The 24,655-nt window shown below is 40.8% G+C and overlaps 4 protein-coding genes across 5 annotated transcripts in view; 3 read left to right on the top strand and 1 right to left on the bottom strand.

The window, feature by feature from the left end:
* The first annotated feature begins 8 nt into the window (after positions 1-8).
* Positions 9-5,344, top strand: LOC106923444 (elongation factor 1-alpha). The gene is made up of 8 exons (XM_014996470.2): positions 9-85; positions 1,327-1,482; positions 2,255-2,434; positions 2,510-2,806; positions 2,880-3,030; positions 3,386-3,642; positions 3,978-4,212; positions 4,989-5,344. The coding sequence occupies exons 2-8, from the start codon at positions 1,339-1,341 to the stop codon at positions 5,111-5,113; spliced, it is 1,389 nt and encodes a 462-aa protein (XP_014851956.1). The 5' UTR covers positions 9-85; positions 1,327-1,338; the 3' UTR covers positions 5,114-5,344.
* Positions 5,345-6,600: 1,256 nt separating this feature from the next.
* On the top strand, positions 6,601-15,308 carry LOC106923428 (cyclic GMP-AMP synthase). 2 transcript variants are annotated; one of them, XM_014996455.2, is made up of 9 exons: positions 6,601-6,688; positions 9,180-9,298; positions 9,629-9,861; positions 10,207-10,429; positions 11,461-11,591; positions 12,119-12,263; positions 12,785-12,884; positions 13,424-13,546; positions 14,127-15,308. In XM_014996455.2, exons 2-9 carry the CDS (start codon positions 9,223-9,225, stop codon positions 14,503-14,505), a joined length of 1,410 nt encoding a protein of 469 aa, XP_014851941.2. In that variant the 5' UTR covers positions 6,601-6,688; positions 9,180-9,222; the 3' UTR covers positions 14,506-15,308. The 2 variants fall into 2 exon arrangements, with proteins under 2 accessions (XP_014851941.2, XP_014851932.2); XM_014996446.2 differs by lacking the exon at positions 6,601-6,688 and adding an exon at positions 8,968-9,054.
* A 1,164-nt stretch (positions 15,309-16,472) lies between these two features.
* rpl11 (ribosomal protein L11) lies at positions 16,473-20,299 on the top strand. The gene is made up of 5 exons (XM_014996434.2): positions 16,473-16,623; positions 16,705-16,811; positions 17,886-18,017; positions 19,087-19,197; positions 20,140-20,299. Exons 1-5 carry the CDS (start codon positions 16,500-16,502, stop codon positions 20,167-20,169), a joined length of 504 nt encoding a protein of 167 aa, XP_014851920.2. The 5' UTR covers positions 16,473-16,499; the 3' UTR covers positions 20,170-20,299.
* Positions 20,300-21,216: 917 nt separating this feature from the next.
* The window catches only part of klhl43 (kelch-like family member 43), a 13,607-nt gene continuing 10,168 nt past the window's right edge, over positions 21,217-24,655 (bottom strand). Inside the window, exons 5-7 of the mRNA XM_014996423.2 lie at positions 23,572-23,871; positions 23,250-23,425; positions 21,217-22,624 (exon numbers count right to left, since the gene is read on the bottom strand). Coding sequence (XP_014851909.2) covers positions 21,826-22,624; positions 23,250-23,425; positions 23,572-23,871 — 1,275 coding nt within the window. The 3' untranslated portion in view covers positions 21,217-21,825. The remainder of the gene's footprint in view (positions 22,625-23,249; positions 23,426-23,571; positions 23,872-24,655) is intronic.

The following is a 24,655-nucleotide window of genomic DNA, read 5'->3' as shown; positions in this document are numbered from 1 at the left end:
GTTCAGTATAAAAGCTCAACTCGGGTCGGGTTCGGTCCTTTTTTTGTCTCTTCTTTAACTCGGACCTTTTGGTTGCTGGACTAAGGTTGGTGAAAGTCTTTTAACTGCATGCTGGAGTGAAAATGAGGCTAAAAGTTTAGTGGGAGTTTAAATCTCAAATGTGACAGCATGGTTTAGGAGGTGCTTCGTTTTGGAGGAAAACCCGATTCTGGGAATTAAAAGCTCTTCCATCAGCACAGAAGAGCCTCAGAATAAATTTTTAATGTAGACTGAAGGGGAGAGAAATGTCTTTACCTTCATGAACACGCCTAATAGCGCGCGCGTTCACATTACACAACATGGCGGCGGGCTGTGCGCAACATGGAGGCCGGAGACCGGCGCTAATGCAGCATGTGGTGCGTCACTTTCCGGTGTCGGGAACGAGCACGTTTCCACCCTTAGAATGGCTGCTTATGGCAGGACGTTTTAACATAAAATTGGTTCCAACTGAGTAAATGCATTTCACATAACTGTTTTGACTATCCTGAACAGTAATTTTCAATCCTCAATGGCTGTCAAGCATAGAGCAAATTAAACTATTCCCAAGCTGAAAATGGGACCTTCTCAAAAATCCCTTAAAATTTCAAAATGCTACACAATTGTTTTTCTTCCTAGTCAGAATACTTAATACAGTAATGTCATTCTGACCAGTCAGAATGTTTAAGATATCTGAAATGAAGCCTAAAATGGTTTTCAAAATTAGTTCTATTTAAATTTTGACAAATATCAGCAGTGTAACTTGAAAGAGTTTAATCTATATATCTAAAAATGCCTTGAATTATGGTGTCAAGATATCTTTGAAATGACTCTCCAGAATAAAATGAGATTTGAAGCCTTCTATAGACATTTACCCGACATGTTTCAGCAACTGTGGATATCTTGGATTGACGCCTCAATACAACTGAATTGTAAAACTGCAATTTATTCTAGACAGAATAAGATATTTCAAACAGGTATTTTTTCAATCAAAATATATAGAGAAAAAGTAATCATACACAATTTCAAAGTTAAGCGTGGTAAGGGCGATTTTATATTAAAACGACCTGCTTTAGTTGCGTCTTAATAAAGTCATATAAAGCTAATATTTATTACAGAAAAGTCCTCTGACGTAATACATGTTGCTCAGCTGTAAAACCCTTTTAAGTTTGTAAAACTCTTTGAAAAATGAGTAACTGATCATTGAAATAGTTTAATTTTAAATGAATTATTAAATGGCCGCTGCTTTTAGAGAAAATGTGAACTTAAAAGCCTGAAAAAATGTTAAAGCTGCTCCTCGTTTATTTGCAGCCGGTGAGTAAAATGGGAAAGGAAAAGACCCACATCAACATCGTGGTCATCGGCCACGTCGACTCCGGCAAGTCCACCACCACCGGCCACCTCATCTACAAATGCGGCGGCATCGACAAGAGAACCATCGAGAAGTTCGAGAAGGAGGCGGCCGAGGTCGGTTCCAGCAGCACTCGGTTCGGTTCGGTTCGGATTCTAATCACTGTGGCGGAGCAACCCTCTGTGGTGGAGGCTGCCATCTAGTGTCTGAAATGTATACTGCAACTAAGATGGGCTAAATATATATAAAAAGATAAATTCTCATAAATAAAAACGTTTAATATTAGGAAAATGCATTTTGTTCACAAATAAAATATGTGATGACGTTTTAGGGCCACTGTGGGTAAGAAAAGGAAAAGGAGCAGTAAATTTCCACTAAAAACTTTTTCTAGAAGAAACAAGCACATTTCTGAGCTCAAAAAGTCAGAAATTTGCTAAGGAAAAACCCCCCAGAAATTTTGAGATTCCTCTCTGATTGTTTTTAATTTAAAAAAGGTGGTTTGTGAGCTCCAAAAGTCAGAAATGTGCTAGAATGAACACATTGAATGTGAAAAAACATGAAAATTTCTGTTTCAAAAGCAGATTTCTTTTCCAAGAGTTGAAAAATGTTGACTTTTAAAACTGAAATGTACATTTTTTCTGAGATTAATTTAAAAAATACCACATTTTTTCTAGAAAATTTTCAACTTTTCACTCTTTTTTGTTGCAAAGTTTTTTAAAGAAATTTTCTGAGATTATTCTCAAAATTTCTGAGTTTTCCCAGTAAATGCTTGACTTTTCAGACTGAACAGACTGAGAAATGTTCTTGTTTTTATTACTCCCTTTTTGTCTATCTACAATGGCCCGTCATGAAAATGCACCCAAGATTAAAGTGATGTTCTGTTCTCAGATGGGAAAAGGCTCCTTCAAGTACGCCTGGGTGTTGGACAAACTGAAGGCCGAGCGTGAGCGTGGTATTACCATCGACATCGCTCTGTGGAAGTTTGAGACCGGCAAGTACTACGTGACCATCATTGATGCTCCTGGACACAGGGACTTCATCAAGAACATGATCACTGGTACCTCCCAGGTAAGAACCCACAATATTAGATTGACTTGTTTAATTTTGGAATGTTTGAATCTAAAGTGACTCTTAAATTTCCAGGCTGACTGTGCCGTCCTGATCGTTGCTGCTGGTGTTGGTGAGTTTGAGGCTGGTATCTCCAAGAACGGGCAGACCCGTGAGCATGCCCTGCTGGCTTACACTCTGGGCGTGAAGCAGCTCATCGTCGGCGTTAACAAGATGGACTCCACCGAGCCTCCTTACAGCCAGAAGAGATTCGAGGAGATCACCAAGGAAGTGAGCGCCTACATCAAGAAGATCGGCTACAACCCTGCCACCGTCGCCTTCGTCCCCATCTCTGGTTGGCATGGAGACAACATGCTGGAGGCCAGCGACAAGGTGAGACGCAGAGTCCAAATCAGACTAATTCTCATTGCGATCTTGTGAACTGAATCCTTTTTTCTACTTGAAGATGAGCTGGTTCAAAGGTTGGAAAATTGAGCGTAAAGAGGGCGGAGCTACAGGTGTGACCCTGCTGGAGGCCCTGGACTCCATCATGCCACCTTCCCGTCCCACCGACAAGCCCCTCCGGCTGCCGCTGCAGGACGTCTACAAGATCGGCGGTGAGTAAAAGTGGTGCAGCTAACGTGCTAATAACAGAGCTAATGTTTTTGTTTAGCGCTTTCGCTAACTTTAACTTCAGCTAAACACCGTGTTGCCTTAGCAATAGCGAAACTAATGTTTATGGTTAGCACTTTAGTTAGTATATTCCACCACTGTATATATGTGTGTCTATAGTATGTCAGAAAGTATTCACACCCTGTTCCACACTTATTCTAAGCCGAGTTTAGAGTAAAATAAACATAAAAAGCAGCCCATAATGTCAAGATAAAATAATATTTTCAGCCATTTCTGTAGATTTTGAGGGTTTTCTAACCTGAAGCACGCAGCTCACACCCAGTGACTTTCCCCTCTCAGGTATTGGAACCGTTCCCGTGGGCCGCGTTGAGACCGGCATCCTGAAGCCCGGCATGGTCGTCACCTTCGCCCCCCCCAACCTGACCACTGAGGTGAAGTCCGTGGAGATGCACCACGAGTCTCTGCCCGAAGCTCTGCCCGGCGACAACGTCGGCTTCAACGTCAAGAACGTCTCCGTCAAGGAGATCCGCCGCGGCAACGTGGCTGGAGACAGCAAGAACGACCCGCCTCTGGCTGCGGAGAACTTCACCGCTCAGGTGAGCCGCAGAACCCGTTTACTGACACAAAGCAGAACCAGAACCTGGATCAGATGCAGCCAATCCGCCTAGTTATTAAATAAAAAACTTTTTGGTAAAAAGTTGACTCGAGTGCTGAGTAAGTGATCAAATTATCAATCATTTAATATTTAGAAACCAAAAAGAAAATAAATCATGTAAATAACATAATTACAAAATGACAACAATAATATAAAACTGCAGGTGGATTTTTGGCTCAAACCGGCTCACAGAGGGAATCACTCTGACACTCAGTGATTCGCTCATTTAGGAGGTCAGTGTTTGTTTCTTTAACTGATGAGTCGCTCCTCTTGCAGGTCATCATCCTGAACCACCCGGGCCAGATCGCCCAGGGTTACGCCCCGGTTCTGGACTGCCACACCGCTCACATCGCCTGCAAGTTCAGCGAGCTGAAGGAGAAGATCGACCGCCGCTCCGGCAAGAAGCTGGAGGACAACCCCAAGGCCCTGAAGTCCGGCGACGCCGCCATCATCACCATGGTGCCTGGGAAACCCATGTGTGTCGAGAGCTTCTCCCAGTACCCCCCACTGGGTGAGTCAGCCCCTCCACTGGGGGTCGCTTTGTTTACGTTTCCAGACACTTAAACTGGTGAAGTCACTTTACTGAAAAACATTCAGGTGGAATCGGCGACACTGGTCTGGTACCGGTCAATCTAAAAACAAGTGGAGTAATTCAACAGCAAATCCAAGATGTCGCTCCAATGTAGGGATGCACTGATATGAAATTCTGGGCCAATATCGATATGCGATGTTAATATTTCTTATATTGCCAATATTTACCAACACTATATAAATATAGTTTCAACGTTTGGCCGATACTACCAGTTCCACTGGCAGATCATTTTACTTATAACAAGACATTTTTCCTTGTTATAAATTAGATAATTTGCCAGTTTAGCTATCACTTTTTCATCAGTATTAAGTAATTATTTACTTTAGAAAAAAGCTCCTATATCTTGTTCAAAAGTTATTTGTAAGTTAGTTTTGTCTTATTTAAAGTGTACCAAGATATTTACAGTGGAAATATTGGTTAGATTTTGTGTTTTTGCAGTGTAGTGTGTTAGCAGCAGCTCGCCTTGCTTGGGCATTACGTTCCTACGCACTTACCACCAGGCGCAAGAAAAAGTAGTTCCCTTCAACCCGTCTCCTTTAGAAAAGATCTAAATAATTGTGTTACTTTCTAGCATGTTTTTGTTAAGATCCATTATCTCAGATGACTGGATATTGACAGTATTGATCCCTGGACTTGAGAATCGAAAGCTCAGTATCAATCCGCACATCACTGGTGACGTTTCCTTTCCCTCTCAGGTCGCTTCGCCGTCCGCGACATGAGGCAGACGGTGGCTGTGGGCGTCATCAAGACGGTGGAGAAGAAGGCTCCGTCGGGCGGAAAGGTCACCAAGTCTGCACAGAAGGCCGACAAGAAGAAATGAATCTTCATGCAGGACGTCCAGCAGAAAGCTGCGGCTCCTCCTCATCCTCACCACCCGGCGCCGTCTTCTTCTCTGAGGCACGGATCTCTACTCAAGGACTGGATTATGCTGATTAAAGCCCATCGCAAAAGTTTCCGCAGGAAAGGAGGCAGATTCTCCGCCTTCAACTGGAAGCTCTGGTGTTAACTAAGATGAAGCCAAAACAATAAAAATATCGCAGAATCAAACACACTTCTCCTGTTTCTATGTGCTTTTTCTCTTAAGTCTGTTTACAGACTAAATATTTAGCCAGCAAACGTAACTTTGGTTTAAAGCTAAATACTTTGTTTACAAACTAAAATAAAGCTTCCAAGACAACTATTTACAAATATTTATTTTTAAGCTAAATATTTAGCTTTCTAACTAGCTTTAGTTCAAAATGTTTAGTTTGCAAACTAAATATTTACTTTGCTAATTAAATATTTACTATACTATTTGGAATATATATTTAAATGTATGATTTATATTTAAATATAGAACTAAATGTTTAAATATTTAATTTAAAACAAAATATTTAAATATTAAGTTTTAGCTAACTTTATTTTGGAGCTAATTATTTAATTTGTAAGCTAAAGATTTAAATATTTAGTTTAAATATAAGACTATATTTTGTATTTAAATGCATATTTAAATATGTATTTAAATATGCATTTAAATACATACGTTTTGTGTTTAGTTTATACTTAAATATTTAGTTTTGGCCAACTAGAGCTAAGTAATTCGTTTGTTTTAGGTCATAGATTTAGCTCAAAGATAAATCTTTAGTTTGTAAACTAAAGATCACGCTTGCTAATGAAAATCTATTATTTGAAATGACAACTTCCATAAACAAATGAATAATGTGGTGAAAATATGAGTTTGAGAAATGAACCCTGTTTTTCTCTGTTACTGGCTGAATAACTCAAATTATTACTGTTCACTTTTTATTGTGCAACTTTACAAACATCACCCCATGTGTACAAAAAATGTAAATTTCTATCTTTTATTTTGATTTTGAGTCTAAAACAATCAAATAAAACAGTATTCGAATCAAAAAGTTTTTCTTCTAAATTTGAGAAAAGTCAGGAGAAACCAAAAATTTTGGAAAATGGGAATTTATCTTTCAGTAATTGAGTTTTTTTCCACAATTTGTTAGATTTGGGAAATTTTGTTGCTCAACTATTGAAACTGTATAAACTAACCAATTATTATGCATTGTTTAGAGTGAAAGAAAAGCCTACATGGATGTTAAAATAAATGTGAATGGAAAAAGTTTGAGTCTAAACTTGTCCACAAGAATCTTTATTTTAATGACATTGCAGTAAAGTGATGGCATATTTTCCCCAGAATGATTTTTATTTTTGGCAAGTCAGTGCTTCCGTACACTATAGTTACAGTTTGTGGTTTCATTTCTGACGCTTCCTAGTAGATGAAAGTGAAACCTAGTCAGCGCTTCCAACCAATCACAGCAGAGCTCAGGTTCTGCTGAGCAGGAGACGCGGCTCGGTTCCAGGTCCGATTCAGGTAACAACATTTTCACAGCAGAACCTGGCCCAGGTGAGATGCTGCCTTTTTTCATTCGTTATTTCTGTTGAATCCAAAACTAATGTTTTGGGGGTTTTCAATTATTTTAATGGTTTTTAATGAAATCAGTCGATGGTTAATAAAGTCCAACTGGAATCGCTGGATGTTCTGTAGTTTAGCTGTTTAGTTAATCATCTAGAAATAATTTTCGTGTTGTGATTGGGTTTATTTAAAAAGCAGGTCATTTAAACAACATGTTTTACAAGCAAAGTCATAAAACATCCCAGCATGTGATCCGGACATAAGGAACATATTCCTCCCCACCGTTTTGTTCATTGTCAAAATATTTTTTTCTTTCACAGTTTTTCATCCATTTCTACATTCCAGTCTGAAAGTAAATAAATCAATAAAGTATTTCAGGAAAACTTTTGTCACTTCCTTCTCCCAACTCAGGGAATGTTTGAACTCAGGGAACGTTCCGGGACTGAAGAGCTGAACGTCTCATTTTGTCCCATCCTTCCTGCAAACGTGCATTAACCCTTTCACTGCCGGGGTTTATCTATAGTTACAGTAAATTAAAAACATTAAGCATTACATAACTGTGTTTTGTTATCCAGTAGTTGCTGAATAAAGTAGAATATTTGAATCAAAGCTCAATACTTTATTATTATTATTATTATTAGTCAGACAGGCTTTTTAATATTAGAAACATGGCAGACTGCTGATTTCATTCTGGTTCCCATGGTAACCGCAGTCTTAGTGTTCAATGGAAAAACCACAAAAGTGATTCTGTTGCAATGGAGAGCTGGGTCGGCCTCAGGTCCAGACTGGTTTGAAATCTGACCTGAAGACCTGGGATCTCTTTGTGTCAACAGGTAACTTTTCATTGACAGAACTCACATGTGGGGAACCCCAAGGTCCGATCCTGGGGCCCCTTATGTCCAATATCTAAATGATCTCATTCGCTCAGGTTACAGCAAGAAATCAGATTAGCTCTCAAAACTACGCAATTGATACACAGCTCTACGTTACGATGTACCAGGTGACTCTGAACCCATTCAAAACCAAACAGATGCTGAGAGCAAATCAATGTCTGCAGGCGCCACGACGTTTTCCAGCTGATCAGAAACTAAACTTAAGTTATTATCTTGGGAGCTGAAGAGGGACAATCTAGAGTTATAGTTCTAGAGTCAACACACACCTTTAGTGATTACAGCTGGAAACCAGAGATCAGCTGAAATCTGGGTTTGAACCTTCAAAGACACATAAAGACAGTTACAAAGTCAGCCTTCTATCACTTGAAAGGATTAAGCAGTGTTTTTCAACCTTTTTGAGCCAAGGTACATTGTTTTAATTGAAAAAATCACGAGGCACACCACCAACCAAAAATGTAAACAAAGATACTCTGTAGCCGCCTATATTACATATATAGTCATTCTTAAAGTGTCTTGAATAGGAATCAAATAAACATAAAAATGTATTTTTATCATATTTTACATTTCTTATTTCAAATTGCACTTAACATGTCCCCTTCAAAAATACACCAGAACACCTGAACAGGGCCACAACACTGTTGTGTGTGGCACTGTTTGTGAATTGTTTTACATTGTTTGAGAATTGTTTTACATTAAAACAATTATTTTGTTTTCATGTAAAATGCTCTGTACCTACTGCCATCTAGTGGTAATAAAATTACATGATTACGCCACTAGTCACTACTACAGCATAGACACTCAAAGATCGCATTATTTGCAGATAATTAATTAATTTTCAAAAAATCTTTTAAGACCAATTACCGTATTTTCCGGACTATGAGCGCACCATATTATAGACCTTCAAATTTTTTGAACCCCCCGGAAACTTACATATATCAGCCGCACCGGGCTACAGGCCACTGGTCATAGACATTAGACATTAACGTATATGATGTCTATGCCACTGGTATCTCTGCCGCTCTGTTTCCCATAAGGACCCAGCAGAGGGCTGCGTCCTAATAACTGCTGGATATATTAAGGACGCAGTTCTCCGTCTCCAAAGCCGGTTTTGTTCACGCCGAGTGAACAACACCGGCTCTGCAGCGGCTTTATTTCCCTCCTGTCCTGCCAGACCGATACTCCTCAACTTAGAAGCTGCATCATATGAGTTTGAAAACATTTCTCCGCCGTGCCTGCTGCTAGCATGTGCTTGTTCTAAATGAAAATTAGCCTTTCTTCTTTGATTTCCAATTTTGACTTCTTCCAATGATTCACTTCCTGCTAAAGAGCCCCCTGGTGGTTGAAGAAGCAGCTTATAGTCCGGAAAATACGGCAGGTGAAATTGGATAATTTCCACACATGACGATCACTCACAGTACACAGAGGTTGAAAAACACTGGATTAAAGGACTAACGTCACAGCGAGGTCTGGATCATTTAGTCGCATTGATTACTGTCTTCATAAGTCTGTCTAAAAAGGCAGCTGCGGCTGATCCAGAACGCCGCTGCTCGCGTCTCACTGCTGCTGCCCGTTTTCTGCTTCCTCTGCAGATTTCTCTCTGAATATTCAGTTTAAGGCCGAGACGACTGAAGGATGGACACAGAGGACAATCAGCCTGAGGTCGTCTCTCCTGTGAGACGAAGGCCGAGGGTTCAGCCGCAAGACTCAGGTAAAACCGATGGTCAGCCCAGGATAGAGGAATCGTTTTCTGGCTCCAATGTACGGCGGCACATTGGACCGATGTAGACAGAAACCAAAGAAAGGAGTAAACTTCAGACAAAAAACGATTTATCTCAGAAATTTTCCATAAAAAATAGACATTTTCTGAATTTCAAAGGTCAAAATTTTTCTAGAAAAAACTTTGACTTTTCAAACTCAGAAATTTCTTTGTGTTTTTTTTTTCTAGAAAATTCTGAGATTTTTGGCAGTAATTTACTCCGTTTTTTTCTACCTGCAATGTCTTTAATTTGGCGTCGTACTCATCACCGTCACCCTGCAGTGGAAAGCTCCCTGTCGGTGGAGGAACCGCTTCCCATCCCTCCCCATCTGGCCCACTGGATCAAGCTGCGGGCCAAGGAGCTGAAGATCCGGCAGAAGGACCGGTCCTGGGCCGCCGAGGTGGTCAACGACTTCAGGGAGAACCTGCTGAGGTTCCTGAGGAACAGCAGCGACCAGCCGCTGTTCCAGTCGGCCGACTTCCTCACCACAGGGAGCTACTTTGAGAAGGTCAAGGTGAGGTCAGGGGGAGACGGACCAGAACCTGCAGCAGTTTGACACTCTGGTTCCACCGACTGGAACTTACAAAAAACGAAAAAACTTATTATGAGTGAAATAATCTGCCAATGAACTAAGAATTTTGCTACAACATTAAGGATTTATTGACTTTAAACAAACTCCCATGTCTTGCTGAAGAGTTATTTGTAAATTAGTTTTGTTTTATGTACTAGTATTTCCACTAAAATACTTGGTAGGATTTTGTGTTTTTTCAGAATAACTGATAGGAGGAATAAAATCGTCTGGATGTTGTCGGGTTTGGAAAGTAAATCCGGTCAGAGTCGGACTCTGTTTCTCCCTCAGATCTACAACCCTGATGAGTTCGACATGATGCTGAAGCTTCCGGTTCCTTCTCGCTTCACCACCACCAAGCTGGACGCCGGCCTGTTCTACCGCATCGACCTGACCCGGCCCACGCGAACCCCCATCAAGGACTTCCTGCTGGACGACAGACTCACCCTGTCCTCCAGTAAAATCCTGACCGAGATGTTCCGGCTCGTCCGCAAGTTCCTGAAGACCTACAGAGGTCTGTGGTTCTGCCCTACTCTACCGCTGATGCTAAAGTCTGAGCATCTGGGTCAGATTTTTGTTTCTGTTTGGGGTTTGCATGTTCTCCTCCTGCTTGGGTTCTCCAAACAGACTTTAGGTATGAAAGTATGAAAATAAATTTGCTTAATGAAAACATAGCAATTTTGAAAAAAATTCTCTTTTTTCTATGGAAATGTTTTTTTAAAGGTATTGTTGACTCTAGTGGCCTTTATTTGAAAGTAGTTTGACAGGAAAGACATACAGCAAATGTCACCAGGATGGGAATTGAACCTGCGACCACTGGCATGAGGACTAAGGCCTCAATACGTGGGTTGTGCTTTCCCCTGCGCCACCACAGCACCCCTAAAAAAGTTTTTGGCATTGGTGTTTTTTCAGCCGTATTAAAATAGATTTATTTCAGAGAACTGCAATGGAAACACCTTTTCCACATCAAACGAGTCACATGATCAACAACCAGTTTTACTACTGGCAGAAATGTTGAAGAAGACGACAGGAAGCGGTAGGAGGATGAGGATTGTTTTGTTTTTTTTGGACAATGTGCAGCTTTGCTTCGAGACGCAGCTCCTCCCAGTAAAGGGCTGAGTGAGGAGTCGTGTTGTGATGGTTTCCTGAAGGAGGAGTTTCAGAGAGCAGGAACTTTTAAAGACACAATTTCAAGGCCTTAAATTACAAAATCAAATTTCTTTGAAGTTATATTTGATATTTATAGCATTTTTATGCCAACTGAATATGACATAGTTAGTTGGTTTTTCTATAAGTGGCTGGGAAACATAATAATGGAAACACAGCAATTGTGAAATTGTGTTTTTTTTATATAAGCAGAACAAAGACAAATATTTGCGCCCATTAGTTAGTGTGTGTAGGGTTGTGTGTCCAGAGTGTGCGCCGCCTCGCGCCTCCTGGTCGGGTCCAGGCTCTGCATGGATTCTCAGGTCTGGACAGTCGAATGGACGGATGTTTGAACGTTTCTGAACTGTGAAGGTTCTGACTCTGGTTTCTCCTGTTCAGTCCCGGATCATCGCTGCCGGTGGGAGTTGAACAGGAAGAAACCCAACTCTCCCGCCGTCACTCTGTCTCTGTGCCGGAGAGACAGCGGCGGGGAGGAGCTGATTTCTGTGGACGTCGTTCCGGCTCTGGAGGTAATCAATAAATCAATAAATCGGCTCCTTCAAAACATTTCAGAACAGAAAGTTCACTTTAATTCATCAGGTGATTTCTTGATTACAGGCTCACTTACTAGTTAAACCTTTCCAAAGTGTGCATGATTATCTCTTCACTCCTTTATTAAAGGAGTTGGTGTTCATAATTTGGTGCCAAATTGTTCCACTTTATCAAACAAAATCCTAATAAGAGACAATTTGTCTTAAAACTTTCAAAGAGCAAGAATAATTTTTAAATTGATCATATGGCCGTCTTAATTTAGTTATCTGTTAACTTATTCAGTTTAGCTATCCAGCAGGACAATCAGAGATATTATGGGATGGTTTAGACCGAAGCAGATTTGTGGGTTAGATGGCCTATTCAAAGTCCAGACTTGAATTTGTCTTCAATTCTGTTTCAAAACATCAAAACACACCAGATTGTGCTGTTCAGCCTGGATTCAATGACACCTGATGAGCAGTTTCTCTGATGAGTTTGAAATGTTTGCTGCTGTTTGTGCTCGGAGGTCCAGAGCTGGCCCCCTGCGGTGCGAAACGGCCCCGATGTGGACAGGTGGCTGGGAACGAAGCTCCGCCAGGAAATCAGGAGCTTACCTTGTTACTTTGTTCCTAAAAGACAGAAAGGACGGAAACTGAGTGAAGACGCCAAAGGTGAGAAGAAGACTTTTTATGTCAGTACAAATTCAGATGTTTGCCTTTAGCGCCACCTGGTGGTTTCAACTGGAAACACAATTTATTCACCTGACCTTTTTGGACAAGCTCATGTGTTTGGCCTCATGTTTCATATTTTAACCTTACTAAAAGTATAATTGAATTAGCTTGGATCAAACCAAGGGTCCCAGAGTGTGGCACCAGGCCATTTGTGACCCTTTTCTTTTGTCATTTTTTAGCATGAGAATTTCAATGACGTATTTAATTATTCTTTAATAAAAAGTGTTGGGGTGAAAGTATTTTCATTTTAATTTCATAGTAAGTAGGTGTAGAAATGACTTTTATTCAAAAAAGAAGGAATACAACACATTAATTCTTCTATTAAACTGTATTAAATACAGTGTTAGACTAAACATTTGGATTCAGTGAAAATGTTAGTGGTTAAATGTGTAAAGTGAGATTAATCTGCTTCCTGATCTCCACCATCTGGTCATCCTGTTTTTATTTTGGCTGTTTTTCAGAAAGCTGGAGGATTTCTTTCTCTCACATTGAGAAGAAAATCATCACGTCTCACGGCAACAAGAAGACCTGCTGTGAGAGCAGAGGCACCAAATGCTGCCGGTGGGCTCAAACTCAGCCCCACAACTTTCTGGGAAATTATTTTTATACAAATCTCTGAACATTTAAAGATCCCATACAAAAAGCATTAAACTGCATTATCATTTTGACACATTTCTGCTTATTTACCTGCTTTTTAAAATAACAAACACGTGAAAACGTGCAGCAGTATTCTGTGTTTCAAAAATGAGATGAAATGTGAACGTTTCCCCACAGACTCCTTTCATTAAAGTGAGAAAACCCAGCCCTGTTAGGAGCTCCAAATCTCCGCCATGCCGTCCACTACAGCCATCATTTAAAGTTTAAACTGATCAATCAAAGCTGGACTTTATCTCAGTGAATTTGCATGTTAATATCTTTTACAGTTTTTAAATACACACAGTTTATGTGATTACAGCTGCACAGATGATGTTACTCCAGATTCTGAGCCTGAAATTTTTTTATGATTCAACCCACTGTTGAGGTTTCAGTTTAATCTCCACTGATGTGTCTAAATGTAGGTATTTCTGTCTTCTGTATTAATCTGCCCCATTATTTCCCAGCAAGCAGTGCCTCATGCTGCTGAAGTCTCTCATTGAGGGTCTGAAGCGGCGCTACCCCAAGGAGCTGGAGGACCTGTGTTCGTACCACGGCAAGACGGCCTTCCTGCACACTCTGTCCACCAGGTGCGGACCGGACACCCGACTCCAGGGTTAAAACGACACACTGCGGCTCGATAAAGCATTCATTCTCATTGATTATTACACTTTTGGGGGTTATAACACCAAATGTATATGAAACAATCTGAAAAGTGTGGCATGCATTTTTTTTTCAAGCTCTCCCAAGTCATGACTTTCAGTTTGTCTTAAAAATGTGTCAAAGAAATTCACTGTGACCGTCTTAATTTAATTTAGTTTTAGATTTTTCTTATACTTTTTATAATTTCCTTTGTTTTGTATTTACTGATTGTATTAGTTACGTCATTTTAATTGTTTTTTTACTAGATAAATTACTCATTGTCCAAGAACAGATGAAAAATAGCCCTTTGGATAATTCTGGAGCATTTGCAGAAATGAATGTGTATTACCCCGACCAAACAAATTAAATTTAAATTTACAAGAATGGTGAAAGACTTATATGAAAGGCTGAAGAAATATTAATTCAGAGCAATTTACAGTAAACAAGCTGTTTGGGGGGAAATCTGAAGAAATGTTTGAGGTTCTTGGTTTATCAGTAATTTATTTATTTCTGAATATTTCCTGTCAGGTATAATGATTCCTCCTGGGCTCCTCAGCATCTTCCCACCTGCTTCCTGCAGCTGGTGGCTGCGCTACAGGACTACGCCCGCACAGGCTCGCTCCCTCACTTCTTTGTTCCTGAGAGCAACCTCTTCGCGACATCCGTGTTTCCTCGCAGAGCTCAGGAGTTCCTAGTCAAAGTCCTGGAGGAGCAGATGAAGGAAGGTCTGCCGCTGCTGAGGCCTCCGCCTCTTCTTCCTTCTCTGAAACCAGTCACCGTCGGAACCAAAATGAACCCAGAAGAACTTCCTGAAAAATCCCACCCTCTGATTTCTTCTGATTGGCTGAAGCTCATCCTGGTGTTTGTTGTCGCTGTGGTGTTTGGCTTTAAGTTCCTCTGTTTTTAACTAGGCCATTGGTGTCCAAAGTCAGTCAACAAGGGACGCTATCCTGGTTCAGCACACCTGAATCTAACGATGGTTCATCAGCTGAACTGTATCTGAGGTTGAGCATTTCAATCAGCTGTATTGAAGCAGAAAAAACATAAAATTAGCTGCATCTCCATTCATCATAAAATTGAGCAAATTTGAATTACGAAAATGAATTTGTTGAATAGAAACACGTCAATTTCAAAAAACTGAAATCAGTTTTTGGTTGAGGTGGTTCCCCCTGTATGTATCGCAACATTTCAGATTTCAGCAGATCTTAATGTGTGTTTTTCATTTCTTTGAAAGGAAGCAGGAAGAAGGAATGGCTTAGTGAGCGCTAGCTCCAAGTTTACATACAATTTCTTAGTCAAAATGGTAATCCTGTATATGGATACACATACATGCATTTATAAACACGCACATATCCATGTGTGCATAGACCATGACACCAATTAATGAATGAATCCACTATCTGTAAGTTTTTCTATGATTTTTTTCAATTTCCAACCAACATAAATTTGCTTTTGGATCATTTCATCATTTGAGTTGATAAATTTATTTCTGACAACCTCCTAAAGCTGCTTTAAATCCTGATCAGAACAAAGAGTGGTTGCATCATCTGCAAAAATTAAAATCAGAAGGTTTGTGACTAATATGCATAATGTTTGTGTTATATGTTTTTTTTTATTCAGAACAACATTATTAAATGAAGCTTCCTTGGGAAACAAACATAAGTATCCTTTTATAAAAATGAAATAAATCTTTATCAGATTGCAGCAAAATTCTTTTTGGTCATAATATATTTAGCATAAGAAGTCATCATCATCTTTGTATTTTAGTGCTTTGTGACCTTCTGTAAGGATTAAAAACAGTAATATAATTATCATCCATTCATTAACCTTCATTTGCCACTACAATTTTTATTTTTCAAAGTATACATAATATTTATTACATTTATACTCCTATTAATGGGTTAATGCTTCAGTGCTTTTACTTTATCTTTGAAACAATATCAATATTGCATTCATAAATGCTGGCAATATCTGGCAATTATTTTTACACTGGGCTTTAGTAATAATAAATATTTCTTAGTATTAACAGTAGTTTGCATTACATATCACTATATTTAATAATAAAATAATATATTAAAGCTAATTAAGCTATTGTTATGCATTTTAGTACTCTTAAATAAATATAAGAAGAATATAAGTATAATTTTAAAGTAATTAGAAGAAAAGAGAGTAGTGTGAATTTAAACGTTACTCTTTAAGCGGAACCCTCTCGTTGCTCCTTTTTATTCCGGGGGATCACTTGAAGGCGCACACTCAGCTATAAAGCTGTCCTGCCGGAAATGTGTCGTCCTTTTCCAAGCTATCCAATATGGCGGTGAGTGTGATGTCGCATTGAACTCACACGAAGTTACGGTTTAAATCTACAATCATCGGGGTGTTAAAGCTGTTTTATCGGCTATTCACTGTTCAGACACACAGACCCAAAGATGAACTTTGTATCTGCCACTGTATTTGTTAGATAAGCACCACAAATGTCGGTTAAATTAGCTAAGGTAACTGATGCTAACAGACTAGCCTCTGAAAACTGCTTATTTCACTGATGGTAGTTCGGGTAAACATTCTGTTGAAGGTGTTGAAATGTGTCGCGTAGTTTCTCGACGGGATTCCGTTAATATTTGAGGTGTGAGTTCATTAAATTTCAGACAGATTTGTGATCTGTTTTGATGCTAATGCTACCGGGAGATGTTCGGACATGTTCTCCAGCCGGCGTGTGTTTCTGACAGCCAGCTCCACAGAGCTGTCTAGGTGTTAAAATGGGTTTCGTTAGCAGGTTAACTGCAGCCTGGCTTATTTAGGTGCTTTAACTAGACATGACAGCAGCTGTCAGGTGAGTTTTGCTGCTAAATAATCCTCTGTGTGTGTTTTTCCCTGCAGGACCAGGGTGAGAAGAAGGAGAACCCCATGAGAGAGCTGCGCATCAGGAAGCTCTGCCTGAACATCTGCGTGGGTGAAAGCGGAGACAGACTGACCAGAGCCGCCAAGGTGCTGGAGCAGCTGACCGGACAGACTCCTGTCTTCTCTAAGGGTCAGTGTTTGGGTCCGGACGGCTGGTTGGACTGAATGTCTGAGGCATGTTCTGATTCTGGGCCTGTTTGTCTCTCCGCAGCCCGCTACACTGTGAGATCCTTCGGCATTCGCAGGAATGAAAAGATTGCTGTCCACTGCACCGTCCGTGGGGCCAAAGCAGAGGAGATCCTGGAGAAAGGGCTGAAGGTGAGGCTCTGTTCGGTGCTGTGGGTCCAAACTCCTTAATGAGAAATAACAGAGCTTTAAATCTAATTAAAAGTGCTGTATTTTCTGTTAAACAAATTTAACATAAAAAATTAATTTGTCTTTCAACTATGAGGGAAAATAGTTTTTTTCAGCCAGCTGATGGTGAGCACCAACATGTTGGGGAGAATCTGATTGGTTTTAACTGTAGTACTGGTTCCATCTTGGTACATCTTTAACCCCAGACCAGGTCTAGTTTCAATATTTCTATGTGAAAGACTGAAGTTCGTCCACGTTTAAACTATTAAATGACATTTGAGCCTTTCTGGGAACGATGGACCAGCAGTTTGTTGTAAATAAGTTTTTTTAAAATGTGTAATTTGAGTGTAAATGTTGTGGAAACAGTTTTAAATGGATAGTTTGTTAAAATCCTGATGTAAAGTTTTTCTTTAGACTTTGGATCTTTGTTTTTGTCTGATTCAGATCCTGATCATCAGCTGTGGAACTTTTGTTTTTTAGATGCCATAATTTCTCTCTCATCTAGTTTTGTTACATTTCACATAGTCTGGGCCATATAGCTTAAAAATATCATCAGATTTATTCGTAAATTTTTTTTGTCATAGCAGACCTGATTTCTGATTGTAGTTGTTTTTTTATGATAAATGACGATAAATGTTTTCAAAACGTGGCAACTCTTTGTCATCCCTTCTGTGAGGTAAACAACACAAATCTACCAGAAAATTAAAATCACAAGAAAAAAACTTGTTATAATGAGAGAAGCTGTTATCGGTTCAAAGTCCTGCTGATGATAATTTGATGTGTTAAAATTATCCATAAAACTTTTATCAAAGTATAACTTCACAAGATGCTCAACATTCTTTTAAGTTTATTTCTTGTACTGTAGTTCTCATAAAATAACTTTACTCTGGTAACATTCTGATGTTTTCGTATTATTTTGACGTCTTATTATTATTATTCTTGTAATAATGACATGAATCTGCAGAGAAAAGTTTAGTAACAGATAGAAACTGTGACTGCTTGCCGTACGGTGACGTTCCGCTCCTCTGCTGCCTTCAGGTGCGCGAGTACGAGTTGAGGAAGAACAACTTCTCTGACACCGGGAACTTCGGCTTCGGCATCCAGGAGCACATCGACCTGGGCATCAAGTACGACCCCAGCATCGGCATCTACGGACTCGACTTCTACGTGGTGAGACTCGGATGTCCTGCTCACAGAGCAGCTGCTGCAAGCAGCAGAGAAAATGTTACAGGATTTATCGTTTCTATGGAAACAATCCAACCTTCGCCGGCGGGTTGAGTCTCAAAGGTTCACCGATCCACTGACTTCACTTCCCAGATCTGATTCAATCCAGAAAACATTTCTGAATTCTCTTAAAATGTTTATTTAAAAAAAACCCACAAATCTACTGAAGTACAAATTTATTAGATAACTCTTTCACGACAGAACAGCTTCACAAGTTTGATCAAACATGTAAAAACAACTTTAATTTGTTCAGTCAGTGCAATTAGAAGAGTAACAGTCAATGTAAAATAAATAGTAAACTAACAGAAACAGTCGGTCAACACACTGCAGAAACACAAGATCTAAGGATCTTTGTCCAGTTTCTAATGGAAATATGTTGGTACACTGAAATAAGACAAAACTAACTTACAAATAACTTCAGCAAGCAGCTTGTTTTAAGTTGATAAACGGTTCTAGTTCCACCGGCTGATTATTTCACTTATAACATGGAAAAATGTTTTAGATGAAATAATCAGCCAGTGGAACCAGAACGTTTTATTTTGCCAACATGAAGGAATATTGGTTAAAAACATTTTTCCACTAGAAACTTGACCAAAATTATTTGATAACATTTTGTTTTTGCAGTACAGAAAATATTAGGAAATTTAAATATACCGTATTTTCCGGGCTACAGAGTTCACCGCAGCTATAAATGTTCTGGAAAAAACTGTAAGCGCAAATAAGCTGCTCTGGGTTCCCCACAGTGACTCGGCATGCAGCAGAGGGGGACAGACGGCCCACAGTTTGTCAGAACAAGTCGATTCACCATCACATTAATTCGTAAACAAATTTATTAAGGTTGAAAAAGAAGAAAAAGTTGACAAGTTTAGCTTTAACTGAACTGATTACGTTAGTCTCTGGAAGGTGCATGTGAACCGTCACTGATGGCTGATTTCTAATCGTTTTCATTATCAGAACCGATCAGATATTGATATGGATCGGTGCAGCTCTAATTCACCTCTCTCTCCCCCTCCAGGTTCTGGGCAGACCCGGCTTCAGCATCGCAGACAAGAAGCGGAAAACGGGCCGCATCGGCGCCAAGCACCGCATCCGCAAAGAGGAGGCCATGCGCTGGTTCCAGCAGAAAGTGAGTTCAGAGGTCAACAGGAAGTTCTTTCAACTTCCTGATCCCACCTGTGGAGAAACGTGGAGATCAAGTTATCACTGCAACAGCAGGATAGAAACTACAATATATGGGATTAAATATAGTTGTCTTAATCCTGGACTTTGACTAGACCACTGACCTTTGCTAAGAACCGTTTTTCTCTCATTCCATCCAAAACTAACTTTAGACCCTCAAATGTCATGAATTATTTTTTAAAAAGACACAAATTTAGTTAAATGTCTCCTTTAGGAAACATTAAAAAATACAACACAGTTTTATCTTTAAACTAAAAATAAACATCAAATTTTCAAAAGATGGATTTTTTTTCTGTGGGAATATGAAATGATGTAAAATAAAAAAGCACATTTAATCCAACTCTGTCACAAAATCAGCAGATTTCTGGTTCCATTTAGTTTTTGTGGAAATTTAATGCAAATATTGCAGAAAAAACTGTTGAACCATCATTTGCTATTTTTATATTTTGAACATGAGCTGCTTCTGTGTCTTTTTAGCCAAAGTTTTTAGGAACCGTTACGTGACTCAAAGTCGCCCAAACTAAGTTTCTTTGCTGTATAAATTTACTTGAATCTTCCAGGGATTTATTTAATCTTCACATGCTGTGTTTTTGTTTTTGGCTCACTCTGTGGCGAAGCTTGAGTTTACTTAACTTAATGTTTAAACTCAGACGTCAGAAAACAAAAACATTCCCTAAAGTTTCAGTTAAATCTTTAAAAAAAGTGAATCTCCACATGGAAATGTCCAACATGATGTAAAGGTTGAAGGCATGAAATGTTTCTCGTGGTTCCCATCGGGTATATTTATATTTATGGACATGTTTGAGTGTTTAACGTAATAAATGATCAGATTTTTTATCATCAGTTTTTCACTTTTAAAACTGATTTGTTTTCTGTTTCTCTTTTCCAGTATGATGGCATCATTCTCCCCGGCAAGTAAAGGAGCTCCTCTCTGTCTTGTTTGTAACTAAATAATAAAATGGTAAAAAAAAACACAGTCTGTTGTGGGATTAATTATTTATTATTATTATTATTATTAATGAGGAAGTGATGTAATCCCATAAAGCTATGAGGGCAACAGAGAAACTGAAGCATTTTTCCATATTAACACATTTTGTTTACTTCAGTGAAGTTTAATTTTTCCAAAATTGCCTCTTTTTTTTTAAGATTATTAGCAGCAATGATGTTCATCCTGATGGAGGTTTTTAGTAATTTTGTATGATCAACTATACAAGATCCACAAAACAAAAATGAAATTGTTGATTTATAAAAGCTGCAACTGAGATTTCAACTTTTTTTAAGTGATGCATAAAATCCTGTTTCTTTTATTTTATTTAAGAAATGCATTTAAAATGACTTAAAGCTTCACTTCTGAAGCAAATCTAATTTGAACACATTGAGCCGAATGAAACGGTCCTGCAAGTTTAAAAAATATGGTGTTCAACCACAAGGTGGCAGCATTGTTTCAGGGTGGTTATTGGGGTATAATGGATGTCAAAGTTCAGGTTGGAGGTTTATAAATCTAAAAATCTGATTTTTGCCCTCAGAGCTGCAAATGTTCCACAAGCCTGGAAGAAAAAGCAACTTTTACCCTTTTAGTAAAAATCTATACAAAATCACTTTTATAATTTACATTTTCATTGATTTTCTGCTTATGAACCATTTCAAAGCATAAAAATCATTGTGTATTACACATTAATTTCAGTATATTATAGTAACTATATGGCACCAGAATACAATTTAGGTGCATTGAAAACTCACTTTTTAACAACTTATTTCTATTTTAAGTCTTAAAATAGAAAAAGCATAAAATTGAGCATATGCATTGTCTTCTGTGGGATGTTATTGGGCTGTGAAGGTCAACGGTCATAAAACTTGCAGGTAACATCTGCAGACCCCACACATCCTGGACACAAATGGAACACCTGACAGGCGGAGCAGGATCTCCAAGCGGCTGTTTAATACAGAAAACAGCAGAAGCAAAATGTCTGGACCAGATTGTCTTTATTCAGTGAAACTCCACCAAAACAATCCAGAGATTTGATCAAATAAGTTACATCAGCGTTAAGTTTTTACAGTAGTTTACTCCACAGACTGGAGTCTCACTGGTTCAGTCATAGTTGCAGTAAAAATTTAAACTTTTATTAATTTATTATTCATTAACCCTTTCAGGGCGTGTTTTAGATTTCTCTCAAGACGATCTGATTTATCACTTTTCATGTTTGATACTCCACATTACATCACATTAAGTAAATTAACAGGTTCACTCCTTCATTCTCAGTGATCTGCTCCATCTTTCCTGCTCATCCACCTGCTCCACTCCTCATTTCCCTTCCAGCTTTCTCTCTAAACTAACCTCCACCTGCAGCTTCCTCTGGTTTCTGCCAATCAGCACAGATAAATTAGTTCAGCTTTAATCATAAGAAATGGAGCAACTCTTCTGGTTTTTTCTACTCCCCATATATAGAATATTTTTTGTGCTTCAAGTTTAGAACTTTCTTCCTTTAGCAGGTTTTAGAAAAGCTATTATTCAGGTGTGAAATGTCTGCAGACAGAAAAGTCCTCGGACATGATCATGGTTTGCCTCCGGGTCGCGCTACGCCTTGGCGTTCTGAGCAGGGGCCACGCTACCCTCCCTGCTGCGGTTCTTGGCGGCCTGCTGCGGGTCTTCGTGGCCCGGCGTGTTGCGGTGTTGCTGCCGGCGCGTCGCATTGCGGGGCGGCAGGGTCAGGCTGCAGCAGGACACTCCCACGGTGGGCTCCGGGAGGTCTTCGGCTTTGGACCAGCTGTCGGTAGCTGGATCGTACTTTTGCACAGCCGCCTTGTAGCGCTTCTCTGCCTCGTTCCAGCCGCCCAGCAGGTACAGCTTGTCGCCCAGTGGGGAGAGGCCGGCGGTGCTCACGCCCAGTGGGAGAGAGGCGACCCGACCCCACGCCCCGCTCTCTGGGGAGAACACCTCCACTGACAGGACATCCACCCGCTCTCCTCCGGGCCCCAGCTGGCTTCCACCCACGACATAAACCTTCCCTCCAAGGGTGGCGGAGCAGTGCCAGCCACGGGGCGTCTCCATGGGGGCCTGCTCGGTCCAGGTGTCGCTCTCTGTGCTGTAGCGGGCCACTGACCGGGAGTAGGCGCAGCTGATGTAGCCGCCGGTCACCAGGATGTCTCCGGAGGGCAGAGTGGCACTGGAGTGGCAGCAGCGGGGCACCTCCATGGGGGCTTTCATCTGCCAGGTGTTGGAGGCCGGCAGGTAGCTCTCAGTGGTGGCCAGAAGACCCTCAACGTTGCGACCGCCAATGGCGAACAGGCGGCCGCCGCTGGCGGACAGGGAGAAGTGGGTGCGGCGCTGACGCATGCTGGCCAGGTGCAGCCAGGTGTTGAAGCGAGGGTCGTACCTGATGGGTTGGAAGAGAGACAGCGACCTTTATCCGATTCACAAGACAAGTAGAGAAAGAAACTCTCAGAGTGTTGGTTATAGTACAGTATTTCCATTTCTTGGCCTGATCAACGTCTCTTAAGGCTTTCTGAAGGTTGCTCTTTGAGAGCTTTGCTCTAGATCAGTTGTCTCAAACTGCAGTCCTCAAAGGTCGTTGTCCTGCAATGTTTAGATGTGTTCCTTGTCCTCCACATTTGAACTAACTGGCAAAGTGCCTCAGCAGCAGGCAGTCAAGCTCTGCAGACCTCTGCTAACTGACTCATATTAAAGCAAGGTCTGCCGAAGCAGAGCGATATCAGGAATACCAAAGTAACTGCATTTCTTTGCTGGTGTCAGCGTTTGGATTTTCTTTCACAATTGTCTTCTAAAATAGTAATTAGTTCTGATTCTTTTACAGAAGCTGACAGTTGTGGTTTAGAGGTCAGAACTAAGAAAAGAATAAACAGGAAAACAGAGCAGAGTCTTGGACTGTTGATCAAGCTCATGTAAAAGAGATTACAGCAAAGTCTGAAAGCTTGGAAGGAGAAGGCCACACGCTGAGGATTGGGCCAGGGTTGTATTCTTGCTCAGACCTGCCAGTTTACCTGCTGAGTGTGCTGACGGCATGTTTGGCCTGATTGCGAGCGTCGTTCTGGTCCTCTCCTCCGGCCACGTACAGGAAGCCGTCCATCACGGCCACACACTGGTTAAAGCTCTTCGCCGGAAGCTGGGTCAGGTGGCGCCAGGTGGCTCCTCCGTCACGAGGGTCCCTCCACAGCACCTGAATGGGAAGGTCAAAGGTCAACAAGAACTTGGGTCACACCCTGCATTTTAGGAAGAGATCAATCTTAAAAGCTTGTTACTAAATAAGGCAGTTTAAATTGTTATGTCAGTAATTAGTGTTACTGTTGCCATGGCGACACTGACCTCGCGGCTCAGAGCCCTCTCGGTGAGTGACGGACGTCCTCCGATGGTGAGCAGAGTCTGCTGGGCCCCTCGGACCTGAGTGCGTCGGGACTGCAGGGTGTTCTGCTGGTGCGGCAGCAGATGGTAGTTCATGGCGTCAACCAGCAGGCGGTGACACTGGGGGTCCAGCATCATCCGGGGAACCGGCTGGATCTGGCTCACCAGCTCGCTGGCTGGAATCGTCTCGAAACGGACGTGGGACAGAAGCTCAGCAGCGTGAGACTGACGGGAAGCGTCGAAGTCCAGCCACTTGTTGGCGACCTGCAGGAGTCAGTGAAGAGTTTCAGTGTGCTGTAAAAGTGGATCATGAAGTCACTAATTCCTCATTTCTACTGAGTGGTTGAGCTCCAGGCGCGTTTAGGTACACGATAGCCTCTTCTTCATAGCCTTAACTTTAACTGGTTCTTCCCCTGCCAGCACCAGACCGGTGATTTGACTGACAGCAGACTGCATTCATTGATTGGCTGTAGTAGTTGGGAGGTGAACTGCAATTTGACAGAGCCATAGTTAAACTTGAAGTCCAAGCGTTTAATCAGTTGTGGCAGAAGAAGGCATGCAGAGTCAACTGGACAGGCCAACCCACAGCTTCTGGGAAACTGACTGTACATCATCGGAGTAGTTCCTGACCACACCCACACTCAACTTGGGTGGAACTGAAACAAACATTGACCAAATAAAGTGATTCTTGACAATGGAGGAGGAGCTTATTTTATGGTTTGGTGTATTTAGGAGAACGTTTCACCGCCAGTTGGACTGGGCAGGTGGGGTTAACATCATGTCTCATGCTTGTCGTAAGCTGTGATGTTTTTCTGTCCCCCAGTCGATTGACTGTGTTGTGTGACTCCAGTAGCTGCACATTAACAGCACTGAGCCGTTGTCCTGTGTAGCTACAGTTGAATGGTGCCATATGCATTAGTTGTAAGGGCCGCTTATACAGTGGAAACAGACGAGATTCACCAAACTGCAGCAACTAATGCCACACCACACAATGTAAGTGAGGCATAATGAGTTCAGATGGTGGGCTTGTGTGTTCACATCCGTCCTG

Source organism: Poecilia mexicana, unplaced genomic scaffold, assembly GCF_051168715.1.
Source record: "Poecilia mexicana isolate PSO_F unplaced genomic scaffold, ASM5116871v1 scaffold_11, whole genome shotgun sequence".
NCBI lineage: Eukaryota > Metazoa > Chordata > Actinopteri > Cyprinodontiformes > Poeciliidae > Poecilia > Poecilia mexicana.
The sequence above is the reverse complement of the archived record's forward strand: the minus strand, read 5'-3'. Positions and strand labels throughout refer to the sequence as shown.